This window comes from Hemitrygon akajei, chromosome 11 (assembly GCF_048418815.1).
Source record: "Hemitrygon akajei chromosome 11, sHemAka1.3, whole genome shotgun sequence".
Classification (NCBI taxonomy): Eukaryota; Metazoa; Chordata; class Chondrichthyes; order Myliobatiformes; family Dasyatidae; genus Hemitrygon; species Hemitrygon akajei.
Window position 1 is genome coordinate 3,991,506 of NC_133134.1, and position 16,058 is coordinate 4,007,563.

At 45.3% G+C, this 16,058-nt stretch overlaps 1 protein-coding gene across 1 annotated transcript in view; it reads left to right on the plus strand.

Moving 5' to 3' along the window:
• Positions 1 to 16,058, plus strand: part of coro7 (coronin 7) — a 227,002-nt gene that overhangs the window by 16,551 nt on the left and 194,393 nt on the right. Inside the window, exons 3-6 of the mRNA XM_073060075.1 lie at positions 4,336 to 4,416; positions 9,828 to 9,898; positions 10,374 to 10,557; positions 15,599 to 15,675. Coding sequence (XP_072916176.1) covers positions 4,336 to 4,416; positions 9,828 to 9,898; positions 10,374 to 10,557; positions 15,599 to 15,675 — 413 coding nt within the window. The remainder of the gene's footprint in view (positions 1 to 4,335; positions 4,417 to 9,827; positions 9,899 to 10,373; positions 10,558 to 15,598; positions 15,676 to 16,058) is intronic.

The following is a 16,058-nucleotide window of genomic DNA, read 5'->3' on the forward strand; positions in this document are numbered from 1 at the left end:
TCCAGAATCTAAGGAGTTTTGAAAAATTATCACTAATGCATCCACTATTTCTTGGGCTACTTCCTTAAGCACTCTGGGATGCAGACCATCTGGCCCTGGGGATTTATCTGCCTTTAATCCCTTCAATTTACCTAACACCACTTCCCTACTAACATGTATTTCCCTCAGTTCCTCCATCTCACTAGACCCTCGGTCCCTTACTATTTCCGGAAGATTATTTATGTCCTCCTAGTGAAGACAGAACCAAAGTAGTTATTCAATTGGTCTGCCATGTCTTTGTTCCCTATGATCAATTCACCTGTTTCTGACTGTAAAGGACCTACATTTGTCTTGACCAATCTTTTTCTTTTCACGTATCTATAAAAGCTTTTACAGTCAGTTTTTATGTTCCCTGCCAGCTTTCTCTTATAATCTTTTCTCCCTTTCCTAATTAAGCCCTTTGTCCTCCTCTGCTGGTCTCTGAATTTCTCCCAGTCCTCAGGTGTGCCACTTTTTTTTGCTAATTTATATGTTTCTTCTTTGGACTTGATACTATCCCTAATTTCCCTTGTCAGCCATGGGTGCACTACCTTCCCTGGTTTATTCTTTTGCCAAACTGGGATGAACAATTGTTGTAGTTCATCCATGCGATCTTTAAATGCTTGCCATTGCATATCCACTGTCAACCCTTTAAGTATCATTTGCCAGTCTATCTTAGCTAATTCACGTCTCATACCTTCAAAGTTACCCTTCTTTAAGTTCAGAACCTTTGTTTCTGAATTAACTATGTCACTCTCCATCTTAATGAAGAATTCCACCATATTATGGTCACTCTTACCCAAGGGGCCTCGCACGACAAGATTGCTAACTAACCCTTCCTCATTGCTCAATACCCAATCTAGAATGGCCTGCTCTCTAGTTGGTTCCTCGACATGTTGGTTCAGAAAACCATCAAGCATACATTCCAAGAAATCCTCTTCCTCAGCACCCTTACCAATTTGGTTCACCCAATCTATATGTAGATTGAAGTCACCCATTATAACTACTGTTCCTTTTTTGCACACATTTCTAATTTCCTATTTAATGCCATCCCCAATCTCACTACTACTGTTAGGTGGCCTGTACACAACTCCCACCAGCGTTTTCTGCCCCTTAGTGTTATGCAGTTCTACCCATATCGATTCTACATCCTCCAGGCTAATGTCCTTCCTTTCTATTGTGTTAATCTCCTCTCTAACCAGCAATGCTACCCCACCTCCTTTTCTTTCCTGTCTATCCCTCCTGAATATTGAATATCCCTGGATGTTGAACTCCCATCCTTGGTCACCCTGGAGCCATGTCTCTGTGATCCCAACTATATCATATTCATTAATAACTATCTGCACATTCAATTAATCCACCTTGTTACGAATGCTCCTCGCATTGACACACAAAGCCTTCAGGCTTGTTTTTACAACACTCTTAGCCCTTATACTATAATTATATTGAAAAGTGGCTCTTTTTGCTTTTTGCTTTTTGCCCTGGATTTGCCTGCCTGCCACTTTACTTTTCACCTTACTACTTTTTGCTTCTACCCTCATTTTACACCCCTCTGTCTCTCTGCATTTGTTCCCATCCCCCTGCCACATTAGTTTAAAGCCTCCTGAACAGCAGTAGCAAACGCTCCCCCTAGGACATTGGTTCCAGTCCAGCCCAGATATTAATGAAATATCTCACCCCCCATTATTCTAAATTCCAGTGAGTACAGGCCTAGAGCCATCAAATGCTCCCCATATGATAACATTTTCATTCAGAATAATTCTCGTGAATCTCTTATGAACCCTGTCCAACGTCAGCACATCCATTCTTAGATAAGAGAGCCAAAACTGTTCACAATACTCCCAAGTTAAGTCTCACCAGTGCTTTAGAAAACCTCAGCATTACCTTATAAAGCCTCAACATTACATCCTTGCTTTTATATTCAGGAACTCTCGAAATGAATGCTAATATTGCATTTGTCTTCCTCATCACTGACTCATCCTGCAAGTTAACTTTAGGGAATAATGAACCAGATGAGTTTTTCGTGATGACGGTAATTGAACTGGCTTTTTATTCAGAGTCAGAACTGAGTTTGTCAAGAGTCAGTTTTATTTGCTGTGCACATTTGTGTGTTAGGAGTTGCTGTGGTGTGTTGGTATGACATGCAACAGAAAGAACAACTTTCAACAATTATAAGGAATTAAAAACTCTGCCATTGACAGTCCCAAGCCCTGTTACCAAACCCATCCATCCTGTGAAAACCCAAAGCTATAGAAATGTCAACAAAAACTCCAAAGGCCTCATACCTGGGAGAAGAGGAATCTTCAAAGGTGGCTATACTTGGGGACCCAGGACAGAGGTCTCTGGCAAGCTGCTGTCGGCAGCCTACACCCTAGTAAGGTTGATGGGGCTGGCATTAAGAATTATTTAAATCAAGTTTGGGGTTAAAGTATAGATTGCAATAAAATGTTCATAAGTACATAAATACCAACATCGCCTCCATCAGGGAGGAGGGACAGAAGCCTGAAGGCACCCACTCAACGATTCAGGAACAGCTTCTTCCCCTCTGCCATCCGTTTCTCAAATGGACATTGAACCCATGAACACTACATTTTACTTCCTGTTTTCTTTGTACTACTGTTTAATTTAACTGTCGTTATGTACACTGTAGCTCAGTTTATTTTTCTATTATGTATTGCATTGTAGTGCTGCTGCAATGTTAACAAGCTGCACGATATAATAAACCTGATTCTGATGTATTTCCAATGTAAAAGTATTATAAACAGTGGTTTAAAGTGTTCCCAATGCAGTGACTGGTGTTATAGATGGGGGGGGGAGGGGGAAGAACTAGAATAGTTAACCAGATTAACTGCTGAGGGGAAGAAACTTTTAAGATTTTGTTTAACGGCTCATATTGGCACATGCATGAGTATGTGTATGCACAGGTGATGTGAAAAACTTGCAGCAACATCACAGGCAGATAGCATCATAGAAGCAGCATTCCTGAGAAAAACATAAACTATACACATTTTTACAAGAACAAGAAGAAAAGCAAAGTCCAATTTTAGTGCAAAGTGATCATAGTGTTGCTAAAGTGAGGTAGTGATTTTGGGTTGAGCCGGACGACTGAGCTGTTCTAGAAGCTGGTGGTGTGGGACTCCAGGCTTCTGTACCTCCAGTTCAATGAAAATCATTAAAGTCCGCAGTTTCCAATGTGGGATTTCAGTCCCTGTCTCCAGAGCAGTATAAAGATGTCGGGGTAATTTTCCAGTAACCTGACCACTGTTACCACATGCTGCCTGGTGGCAGTGCTTTGCTGTGGGGAGGGAGGATGGAATTCAGCCACATACAAGATTACAGCCAAACGAAACGGTGTTCCACTGGGCCCACGGTGCAAACCACAGTACCAGCAGTCACATACAGCACGCATAATTACAATAGAGATAAACATACAGTTATAAAAAATTAAGTAAGAATATAGCCTGTCCCTATGTGTCATGGCCTATAGATTTATGGTGCATGGAAGTTGTCCTGGAGCCACGTTTCTGCAAGAACAAGCTTACAACAGTTCCTCATCTCGCATGTGCAGCTGCGGATGAATGCAATCCAGCTTGTCCTCCACTGAGTGAACATTTAAACAGGAATCACAGCCTTTCACTTCGATGATCACGAGGATGTTGAATCCTCCCTTCCCAAAGAAACTGTAAAGGCTGGGGATCAGTTTGCACTTCATAAACAGAAGGGATTCTGCAGATGCAAGAAAACTAGAGCAACAAACTCAACAAGTCAGGCAGCTTCTATAGTGGGGACTAAACAGTCAATGTTTCTGGCCCAGACCCTTCATCGGGACAGGAAAGGCCTGTGTTATTCTGCTGACCCTTGTGGCACTGCAATACGCTAGAATGTGAGGTGACACTAGTAGGACATGTTACTGCAACCAGCCCATTTAATCGTTTATCTATTATTTATTTAGAGAGACAGCATGGAACAAGCTCTTGTGGTCCAATGAGCCCCACCACCCAGCAGCCCATGGATTTAACCCTAGCCTAATCACAGGACAATTTACAATGGTATTGGACTGTGGGAGGAAATCGGAGTACCCAGATGAAACCCGTGCGTTCCACGGGGAGGACGTGCAAACTCCTTACAGAGGACACTGGAATTGAACTTCAAACTCCGATGCCCCCATCTCTAACATAGTGGCGCTAACCACTACACTACTATGGCACCCAATATTTCACCGTATATTTTTGATGTTTGTATGATAAATGAATGAATTTTAATCTGAATCCTGCCTTCCAAGTAACTGTTTCTAAAGTACTTTGTGTTTTCACGCAGGTGGCGGGACTCTTGGAATTTTACCACTGGAGAATGGATCCCAGGATAAGCGGCAGGTGTCAGAACTTCCTTGTCACGCAGGTAACAGTGAGACCTCCGTCCGAGTTGCTGGTGTGAAAATTGAACAGTACAGCATAGGAACAGGCCCTTCGGTTGTGCTAACCAATAATATTAATCCAATGGTTAAATAATCTCCTCTGCCTAAGTAAAGTCTATATCCTTCCATTTTCCTCATGTTCATATGCCTATATAAATGTTTCTTAAACATCCCTAGTCAAAGTTCAAAACAAATTTATTATCAAAGTACATATCTGTCGCCAGGTAGAACCCTGAGATTCGCTTTCTGTGGGCATACTCAATACATCCATAATAGAATAATAACTGTATTACAGTCAACGGAAGACTGCACCAATGACTAATGTTTCTGCTTCCAGGCAGCCTCACTTCTTGTTTAAAAAAAAAACTTTCTACTCGCATCTCCTTTGAAATGACCTGCTTTCATCATAAACTCATACCCTGTGATTAGACATTTCAACTCTGGGGGGAAAAATCATTGTCTGTCCACTCTATCTATACTTCTCATAATCTTATAAACCCCTCTCAGGTCTCCCCTCAGCTTCTGCCACTCCAGAGAAAACAACCCAAGTTTGTCCAACCTCTCGTTGTAGCACATGCTATAACCCTCTAATCCAGACAGCATCCTGTTAAACCTCTTCTACACTTTCCAAAATCTCGACCTTTCAGTCAGGTTTAAAAACCAGAGCTTCAGGGCAGTTTTCTCCAGTTGGACAATCAACTTCAGGAGTGTGTGAAAAGAGCTAGCTTTTAACCAGGATGGCGATTGAGATTTTAAAGGCAGGGTTTTTGCGTGGGTTTCCCTGAGTTGAGGAGTGACCAGTTAGCAAGAGGGATACATTAGAAGGGGCTGATTTAAAAATAACTCGAGTGCAAGCAGAGCGGCCATTCTTTTCAGTGTGCCAGTCTTTAGAGAGTGGCTTTGACTCGTCAGGCTTGTGTGAGGTGAAGTATCTTGTAAGTTACTCTCTCTCTGTTCTTATTTGTTCATTCCTCATCTGCTAGGGCCTAGTAGTTCAGTGAGAGTGGCTCCAGGGACAGTGTTTTGTACTGTGTGTGGGATGTGGGCAGTCTGGGAGACCTCCAGTCTCTCAGGTGAACACATCTGCACCAGATGCACTGAGTTGCAGCTCCTGAGAGAACATATCAAGGAACTGGAGCTGCAACTAGATGACATTCTACTCATACGGGAGAATGAGGAGGTGATGGACAGGAGCTACAGGGAGGTAGTCACCCCTAGATTGCAGGAGACAGGCAACTGGGTGACTGTCAGGAAAAGGAGGGGAAACGCACAGTCAGTGCAGAGCACACCAGTGGCCGTTCCCTCAATAATAAGCATACAACTTTAGACTCTGTTGAGGGGGACGACCTAGCGGGGGAGCCACAGTGACCAGGTCTCTGATACTGTGGCTCAGAAGAGCAGAGAGGTGAAGAGGAGTGCAGTGCTGATAGGAGATTCCTTAGTCAGAGGAATAGAGACAGGATTCTGTGGGCAGGATACAGACACCTGGATGGTATGCTGTCTCCCTTTCGGCAGGATCAGGGGTGTCTCAGATCGGGTCCACGCCATCCTCAAAGGGGAGGGAGAGCAGCCAGAGGTCTTGGTACATATTGGCACCAATGACATGGGTACACAAGGTAAGGAGGTCCTGAAGAAAGATTTTAGGGAGCTAGGTAGCAAGTTGAGAAACAGGACTTCCAGGGTAGTAATCACTGTGTCACATGCCAGTGAGGGTAGTAGGATGATTTGGCAGATGAATGTGTGGCTAAGGAACTGGTGCAGGGGACAGGGGTTCAGATTTGTAGATCACTGGGATCTCTTCGGGGGAAGGTTCTTCTTCAGCTGTGCATTGATTTCGATGTTGACTGAGGCCTGGGCGAGGTTGTCTGGGAGACCAGCAGTTGCCCAGGCTGCAAGTCTCCCCTCTCCATGCCACCGATGTTGTCCAAGGGAAGGGCAAGGGCTGATACAGCTTGGCACCGGTGTTGTCGCAGAGCAATGTGTGGTTAAGTGTCTTGCTCAAGGACACAACACACTGCCTCAGCTGAGGCTTGAATCAGTGACCTTCAGATCACTAGACCAATGCCTTAGCCACTTGGCCACATGCCAACACTGGGGAAGGTGCAACCTGTCCAAAAGGAATGGGTTACCCCCGAGCCCAGGGGTGTCCAATATCCTTGCAGGTTTAAACTAATTAGGCAGAGGATGGGAACAGGAGTGATGGTGCTGAAAATTAGGTAGTTGGATTACAAACCGAGGCAGTGTATAGTGAGACTCCTAGCAAAGAGAGGCTGTTGATGGGGCAAGATTGCAGGCAACAGGATGAGTTGCAATGTAAAAGGTAGACAAAATCAAAAATGGTGAATACAGGGCTGAAGGTGTTGGGCTGTCTCTGTGCGCAGTATACAGAGTAAGGACAATGAACTTGCAGCAAAGTTACAGACTGGAAGGTATGATGTTGTAGGCATCACTGAATCGTGTCTGAAAGAGTATAGCTGGGAGCTTAATGTCCAAGGATACACATTGTATCGACAGGATAGGCAGGAAGGCAGAGAGAGGGTTGCGTTGCTCTGTTGGTAAAAAATGAAATTAAATCATTAGAAAGAGGTGACATGGGGTTGGAAGGTGTGGAATCATTGTGGATAGAGATAAGGAACTGCAAGGGTTAAAAGACCCTAATGGGAGTTGTACACAGAACTTCCCCCCCCCCCCCCCAACAGTAGTAAGGACATGGTCTACAAATTACAACGGGAGATAGAAAATGTAGGTCTTAAGGGCAATGTTACAATAGTCATTGGGGGGATTTCAATATGCAGGTAGATTGGGAAAATTAGGTTGGTGCTGGATTCCAAAAGGGGGAATTTCTAGAACACCTATGAAATGGCTTTTTAAGCAGCTCATGGTTGAACCCATTAGGGGATCAGCTATTCTGGATTGGGTGTTGTGCAATGAACTGGAATTGATTAGAGAGCTTAAGGTAAAAGAACCCTTAGGGAAACGTGATCATAATGTGATCGAATTCACCCTGAAATGCGAAAAGTTGTTAAACCCATATGTATCAGTATTACAGTGGGGTAAAGGGAATTACAGAGGCATGAGAGAGGAGGTGGCCAGAATTGATTGGAAAAGAACACCGGCAGGGATGATGGCAGAACAGCAACGGCTGGAATTTCTGGAAGCAATTTGGAGGGCACAGGATCTATACATCCCAAAGAGGGAGAAGCATTCTAAAACAAGATGGCACAATCGTGGCTAGCAAGAGAAGTCAAAGCCAACATAAAAGCCAAAAAGAGGGCATATTATAGAGGAAAAGTTAGTGGGAAGTTAGAGGATTGGGAAGCTTTTAAAAATCAACAGAAGGTAACTAAAAAATTCTGGTAAGTAACAAGTCACAGGCCCTTCTGCTCATCGAGGATTCTGATTTATAACTGCCCTGGAGACTGTAGAGGTTTTTGACACCGATTGCGATTCTGATCTGAGGACAAAAATCTGATGGGCTTGCTCACTGCTCACACTTAAATAATCAAGAAAGCCTGTTGTTTTCTAATCGACACATTACATCAGCTACAATTCTAAAACTATTTCTTAATGATAGGTGTATAGGGAGGATTTTGCATGTCCACTGAACTAATCTCACATGCTTCTGTAAATCTTATCAGTCAAGACTTTGCTAACCAAAATGGTTTCACCTATCATATTCTTTTGGAGAAGGATGAGAGGTGATTTGATAGAGGTGTAAAAGATGATAAGGGGCTAGATCGAGTGGACAGCCAGAGACGTTTTCCAAGGTCGAAATGGCTTTTACGAGGGGGCATAACTTTGAGGTGTTTGGAGAAAAGTGTGGGGACGATGTCTGAGGTAGGTTTTTTGCACAAAGAGTGGTGAATGTGTGGAATACCCTCCCTGGGGTGATGGTAGAGGCAGATAAATAGTGATCTTGAAGAAACTAGGGTAAGCACATGGATGACAGAAAATGGAGGGCTGTGTACAAGTGTAGGATTAGATTGATCTTAGAGGCTGGCAGAACATCGGGAGCCCAACGGTCCGCACTGCGTTCTAAAATAGATTGAAGTGATGTTGACACCTGCTGTAGAAGAAGTGAGAAGCTTCTAGAAAAATATAGAAGCAGCTATGCTACTGTTTCTGGAAAATACCCTGAGCAATTATGTGTATTTAAGTGATTATATAAAAATACAAGCAAGCATAGGAAGTTAAACTACCAGAAAAATAAGCTTTCTAATCCAACGCCAGCAACTGCGCTTGGAGATATCTCAGCACCGTGGAGGAAGGAAGAAGGTTTACAGGGAGGCAAGCGGAGGAAATGAGGAAGAAGTGCAGGGAGAGGTGAGGAAGAGTGTGATAGAGACAGGGAAGATGTGGTGGGGGTGTACAGGAAGGTTGTGGGGTAGGCGTGGAGGGTGTGATGTATGTGATGTGGACACAGTCATAGGTATGAGCCATTGGTGTGGTCAGTGGGGTGAGCCATCTGCATGGTTAGAGGTGTGACCACGGTCATCAGTGTCCCAGGAGCGGTTAGAGGTGTGAACACGGTCATCGGTGTCCCAAGAGCGGTCAGAGGTGTGAACACGGTCATCGGTGTCCCAGGAGCGGTCAGAGGTGTGAGCACGGTCATCGGTGTCCCAGGAGCGGTCAGAGGTGTGAGCACGGTCATCGGTGTCCCAGACGCGGTCAGAGGTGTGAACACGGTCATCGGTGTCCCAGGAGCGGTCAGAGGTGTGAGCACGGTCATCGGTGTCCCAAGAGCGGTCAGAGGTGTGAGCACGGTCATCGGTGTCCCAGGAGCGGTCAGAGGTGTGAGCACAGTCATCGGTGTCCCAGGCGCGGTCAGAGGTGTGAGCACGGTCATCGGTGTCCCAGGCGCGGTCAGAGGTGTGAGCATGGTCATCGGTGTCCCAGGCGCGGTCAGAGGTGTGAGCACGGTCATCGGTGTCCCAGGCGCGGTCAGAGGTGTGAGCATGGTCATCGGTGTCCCAGGCGCGGTCAGAGGTGTGAGCACGGTCATCGGTGTCCCAGGAGCGGTCAGAGGTGTGAGCACGGTCATCGGTGTCCCAGACGCGGTCAGAGGTGTGAACACGGTCATCGGTGTCCCAGGAGCGGTCAGAGGTGTGAGCACGGTCATCGGTGTCCCAAGAGCGGTCAGAGGTGTGAGCATGGTCATCGGTGTCCCAGGAGCAGTCAGAGGTGTGAGCACGGTCATCGGTGTCCCAGGCGCGGTCAGAGGTGTGAACACGGTCATTGGTGTCCCAGGCGCGGTCAGAGGTGTGAGCATGGTCATCGGTGTCCCAGGCGCGGTCAGAGGTGTGAGCACGGTCATCGGTGTCCCAGGCGCGGTCAGAGGTGTGAACACGGTCATCAGTGTCCCAGGAGCTACTAACTGTCACCTTTCCCTTTTCAGATCTGCTGACTGATTTTGATTTCTCTCCGTTTGATGATGCGTTGCTGGCAACATGTTCCGCTGATACGACGGTACGGTGCTGTGCAGGACGTCCCACGCTTGGGAGGAGGGCAGGGGGAAGAGACAGATATACCTGAAAATAATGGGGGGCCCTTCAGTGCAGTCTGTCTCTAGCTAGTGCGGTATGGTGGATCAGGGATATTAATAGAGTGGGCGCTGGGTGGGAGAGGGGTGAGTTGAAGAGGTGTGAATTGAGGGTGTCAGTCTGGGGGGGGGTAGAGGTGAATGTTGGCCTGGGGGAGGGGGGAGATGCACTTTGATTTATTTTATGGTAATATTTTGTTCCATGTGCTGTCTGTGTATACAGTATATTTTGTGGGTGCACCATGGTGCAGAGGAAGGTTGTTTTGTTTGGTTGTATGTATGTACAATCTGATGACAACAAACTTAAACTTGGTTGTTGGGCTGTTTCTGTGCTCCAGAGATCAGTGGGTTCAAGAATGAAGCAAAGTTTTGTGTCTGAAGTTGAACGTTTCTCTTGACCAGGTGAAGCTATGGCGAATACCGGATTCTGTCAAGCCGATCTCGGGTGCACAGAACATCACACTGGGACCAGAAGCCAAGCGGGTGGAGTGTGTGCTTTTTCATCCTACTGCTGATGGCACTTTAGCAAGCGGAGCAGGAAATGTGGCCAAAGTGTGGGACCTAACTCAGCAGAAAGCCGTGGCAGGTGACCGTGTCCACTCCCATTCTCATGGCAGAGCTGCTGTAGGAGGAGCGACTGGGCCTCCCTGATCTCAGTGAAATAACCAAAACTATTGTGGCAAACATGAGAAAACATGTAGATGCTGAAGCTCCAAAGCAAAACACAAAATGCTGGAGGAATTCAGCAGGCCAGGCAGCATCCATGGAAAAGAGCAAACAGTTATAAGAACGTAAGAAATGGGAGCAGGAGTCGGTCATCTGTCCCGTGGAGCTTGTTCCACCATTCAATAAGATCATGGCTGACCTGGCTATGGCCTCCTCTCCACCTACCTGCCTTTTCCCCATAACCCTTAATTCCCCTACTATGCAAAAATCTATCCAACCTTGTCTTAAATATATTTACTGAGGCAGCCTCCACTGCTTCACTGGGTAGAGAAATCCACAGGTTCACCACTCTTTGGGAAAAGCAGTTCCTCATCATCTCCGTCCCAAATCTACTCCTCCGAATCTTGAAGCTATGTCCCCTAGTTCTAGTCTCACCTACCAGTGGAAACAACTTTCCTGCCTCTATCTTATCTGTCCCTTTCATAATTTGATATGTTTCTATAAGATCTCCTCTCATTCTTCTGAATTCCAGCGAGTACAGTCCCAGGTGACTCAATCTCTCCTCATAGTCTCACCCCCCTCACCTCTGGATTCAACCTGGTGAACCTCCACTGCACCACCTCCAAAGCCAGCATATCCTTCCTCAACTAAGGAGACCAGAACTGCACACGGTACTCCAGTTGCGGCCTCACCAGTACCCTGTACATTTGCAGCATAAACTCCCTGCTCTTAAATTCAATCCCTCTAGCAATGAAGGCCAGCATTCCATTTGCCTTCCTGACGGCCTGCTGCACCTGCAAACCAAACTTCTGTGATTCATGCACAAGCACTCCCAAGTCCCTCTGCACAGCAGCATGCTGTAATTTTTACCATTTGAATAATAATCTGCTCTTCCATTTTTTTTCTTCCAAAGTGGATGACCTTGCATTTACCAACATTGTACTCCATCTGCCAGAGCCTTGCCCACTCACTTAACCTATCTATATCTTTCTGAAGATTCTTCATATTTTCTGCACAATTTGCTTTTCCACTCAATTTAGTATCATCAGTAAACTTAGATACACTACACTCGGCCCTCTCTTCCAGATCATTAATGTATATGGTGAACAGTTGCAAGCCCAGCACCAAACCCGCGGCACACCGATCACCACTGATTGCCAACCAGAGTAACACCCATGTATCCCAACTCAATGCTTTCTATTAGTTAATCAATCCTCTATCCATGTTAATACATCACCCCCAACTCAATGCAGCCTTATCGGTAAGTCTTTTATGTGGCACCTTATCAAACACCTTCTGGAAATCCAAGTAAATAACGTCCATCTGTTCCCCTCTATCCACTGCACTCGTTATATCCTCAAAGAACTCCAGTATGTTTGTCAAACAGGACCTGCCTTTGCTGAACCCATGCCGTATCAGCCTGATGAATCCATTTCTTTCAGATGCCTCACCATTTCTTCTTTAGTGATAGCTTCAAGCATTTCCCCAACTACAGAGGTTAAACTAACTGGCCTATAGTTACCTGCCTTTTGCCAACATTCTTTTTTGAACAGTGGCATGACATTCGCCTTCCTCCAATCTACCAGGACCTGGTCAGAGTCCAGAGAATTTTGGTAAATTATCACCAAAGACTCTACTATAACTTTTGCCATTTCTTTCAGTACCCTGGGATGCACTCCACCAGGACCAGGGGACTTGTCTATCTTCAGACCCACAAGTTTGCTCAACACTACCTCTTCAGTGATAGCTATTGTATCGAGGTTCTCACCTCCCATTGCATCCATAACATCCCTTCTTGGCATTTTAAATGTGTCCTCCACCATGAAGACTGACACAAAATAGTCATTCAAAGCCTCTGCTATTTCCTTGTTACCCAATATCAATTCCCCCCTTCTTATCCTCCAAGGGGCCTACGTTCACTATAGTCACCCTTTTCCACTTTATATAATTATAAAAACTTTTACTGTCCATTTTTATGTTTTGTGCTAGTTTATTTTCATAATCTAGCCTCCCTTTCTTTATTGTTCACTTTGAGGTTCTTTGTTGCTTTTTTCTAAAGGTTTCCCAGTCTTCCAGTTTCCCACTACTCTTAGCGACTTTGTACGCACGAGCTTTTAGTTTGATGCCTTCTTTTATTTCCTTAGTTATCCAAGGTTGGCTCTCCCCACCCTTACTGTCCTTGCTTTTAACTGGAATGTACTTCTGTTGAGCACCGTGAAAAATCACTTTGAAAGTCTTCCACAGTTCCTCAACTGTCCCACCATGTAGTCTGTGTTCCCAGTCTACACTGGCCAGATCCTCCCTCGTCCCATTTAGTCCCCATTGTTCAGGCATAATATTCTGGTTTTAGATCAAACTATTGCACCCTCCATTTGTATGAGAAACTCAGTCATACTGTGATCACTCTTTCCAAGAGGATCCCTGACTACAAGATCACTAAGTTTACCAGTCTCATTGGACAGGACCAGATCTAAGATAGCACGTTCCCTTGTAGGTTCAGTAACGTGCTGTTCAAGAAAGCCATCATGGATGCATTCTATGAAGTCCTGCTCAAGACTGTCTCAACCAACTTGATTCACCCAATCTATGTGCAATTTAAAATCCCCCATGATAACTGCTGTTCCATTCTAACATGCCTCAGATATTTCTCTGTTTGATGCCTGTGCCACTGTAATGTTATTATTCGGTGGCTGATAGACAACTCCCACCAGTGATTTTTCCCCTAATCTCTACCCAGATGGATTCAACATTCTGCTCCTTAGATCTTATATCATCTCTCACTATCACTCTGATCTCATCTTTAAATAAGAGCACTACCCCACCCACCTCCCTTACCTTCCTTACCTTCCTGCCTATCCTTCCATATTCCCTGATATCCTTGGATATTTAAATACCAATCCTCTCCATTCTGCAACCATAACTCTGTAACGGCCACTAGATCATACCCCTTTGTACCATCTGTTCCGCAAGTTCACTGACTTGGTTTTGAATACTACAGGCATTCAGGTAAAGTGCCCTTACACTCATTGTGCTTTTAAAATCTTGTAACCTTTTTCTCTTTTGCACTTGACTTTTCTTCACTCCACTCTTATATTTCTCTTTTATCTTTTGCTTTTTTGTCCACACTTTTCTCTTGTACTTTATCCATACTTCTCCAATCTACTGAACCCACCCTCCTACTGTTTAGTTTAAACCCTATCCACGGCCCTAGTTACACGATTGGGCAGGATCCAGGGCCCAGCATGGTTCAGGTGGAACACCTCCCTCCTTCCCCAAAACTGGTGCCAGTTTCCCATGAACTCAGACCCGCTTCTTCCACATCAATCCTTGAGCCACATGTTTAACTCTCTAATCTTATTCACCCTGTACCAATTTCCGTGTGGCTCATGGATTGGCGTGGGAGAAGTGGGTTTGAGTTCATGGGAAATTGGCTACCATGAACTACCATGATTACTACGTTTTTGGTTCTGCTTTTTAATTTAGTCCCTAGCTGCTCAAATTCCCTCAGCAGGACCCCGTTCCTCACTCTACCTATATTGTTGGTACTCACATGGACCACGACAACTGGATCTTCCCCTCCCACTGCAAATTCCTCTGCAGGTCAGATAAGTGTCCCAAACCCAGGCACCAGGCAGGCAACACAGCCTTTGGGACGATCTGTCGTCACAACAGAGAACTCTGTCCATTCCCCTGACTGTACCATCCCCAATTACCACTACCTCTCTCTTCCCTCCCCCCTTGAATGGCTCCCTGAAATATGGTGCCACAGTTAGGTTGCTCATCCTTCTTACAGTCCCCACTCTCACCCACACAGGGAGCAGAAATCTCAGACAAGCTCAAGGGCTGAGGCTCCTCCCGCACTGTCTCTTGGATCCCACTACCCAGCTCAATTGCAGTTACACCCTACCTTTTTATTCTAGCATTGTCTCCCTTCCTTTCCAGCCTCAAAGAAGGCTCTCAGCCTGAAATGCCAACTGTTTACGGTATTCCTTTCCACAGACGCTGCCTGACCTGCTGAGTTCCTCCAGCATTTTGTGTGTGTTGTTTAGGGGCAAACAGGGAATATGTGTGACTGCAGGAGAGGACCAGTCTAGATATCAAAGTTCAAAGTAAATTTATTATCAAAGTATGTCACCAGATACAACCCTAAGGTTCATTTCTAGCAGCTTTCACAGCAAATACTAAGAAACACAATCGAATCAGTGAAAAGCTACACATCAAAGATGAGCAAACAATGTTCAAGAGACAATAAATTGTGCAAATACAAAAAAAATCAGAAGATAATAAATACTGAGAACCTGAGTCTTTGAAAGTGAGTCCATAGACTGTGGATTCAGTTCATTATTGGGGTGAGTGAAACTCCATTTTGGTTGAAGGTTCCTGAACCTGGTGGAGTGGGACCTAAGACCCTGTACCTTCTTTCTGCACCTCCAGCAAGAAGAGAGTATGGACTGGATAGTGGGGGTCCTGGATCATGGACGCCGCTTTGCTATGACAGCGATCCATGTAGATGTGCTCACTGGTGGGGAGGGCTTTTCCTGTGATGGCCTGGGCTACATCCATTTCCGTTTTTGGGCATTGGTGTTTCCATACCAGGCTGTGATGCAGCCAGTTGGTGTACCCTCCACCACACATCTATGGCAGTGATAAAAGCTTCAGGTTAGACATGCTGAATCTAAGGAACTGAAGTGCTGCCGTGCTGTCTTTGTAATGGCTTTAAGGAAGATCCCCAGTATTTGTAATCACTAAGGGAGCACAGCAATGTCGAAGGGCCAAATGGCCTGGTGCATTTCTCTATTTCTGCAGCACTAGCTGTGACTTTGACTTGTCCTAAAAAGCAGTCAAATCAGTGTTAGAAGAGAATGATGTGTGATTCCAGTCAAAGTGGTCATGATTTTACCCAACTATTGAGATATCTGGTTATCACTCTGTGCCTTATTGTGTGTTGTCTTCACTTCCAGCTCTCGAAGACCATGGGGACCAAATCCAGAGCCTGACATGGAAGGGAGATGGCTGCCTCCTGGGCACATCCTGTAAGGTGTGTGTAACTGGTTCAGAAACTGGAGGTGTAAAGGGACTTGGGAGTCCTTGTGCAAGATTTCAGGTTGAGTGGGTAGTATGGAAGGCAAATGCAATATTAACATTGATTTTGAGAGGACTAGAATATAAAAGCAAGGATGTAATGCTGGGGCTTTATGAGGCCACATTTGGAGTACTTTGAGATGTTTTGGACCCTTTATCTAAGAAAGGATGTGCTGGCATTGAAGAGGGTCCAGTGGACATTCACAAGAGTGATCCGGGTAGTAGAAACGCTAATGTATGAGGAACATTTGATGTCTCTGGGCTTGTACTCACTGGAATTTAGAATGAGGGAGAATCTTGTTGAAACCTGCTGAATATTGAAAGACTTTCAGTGGACGT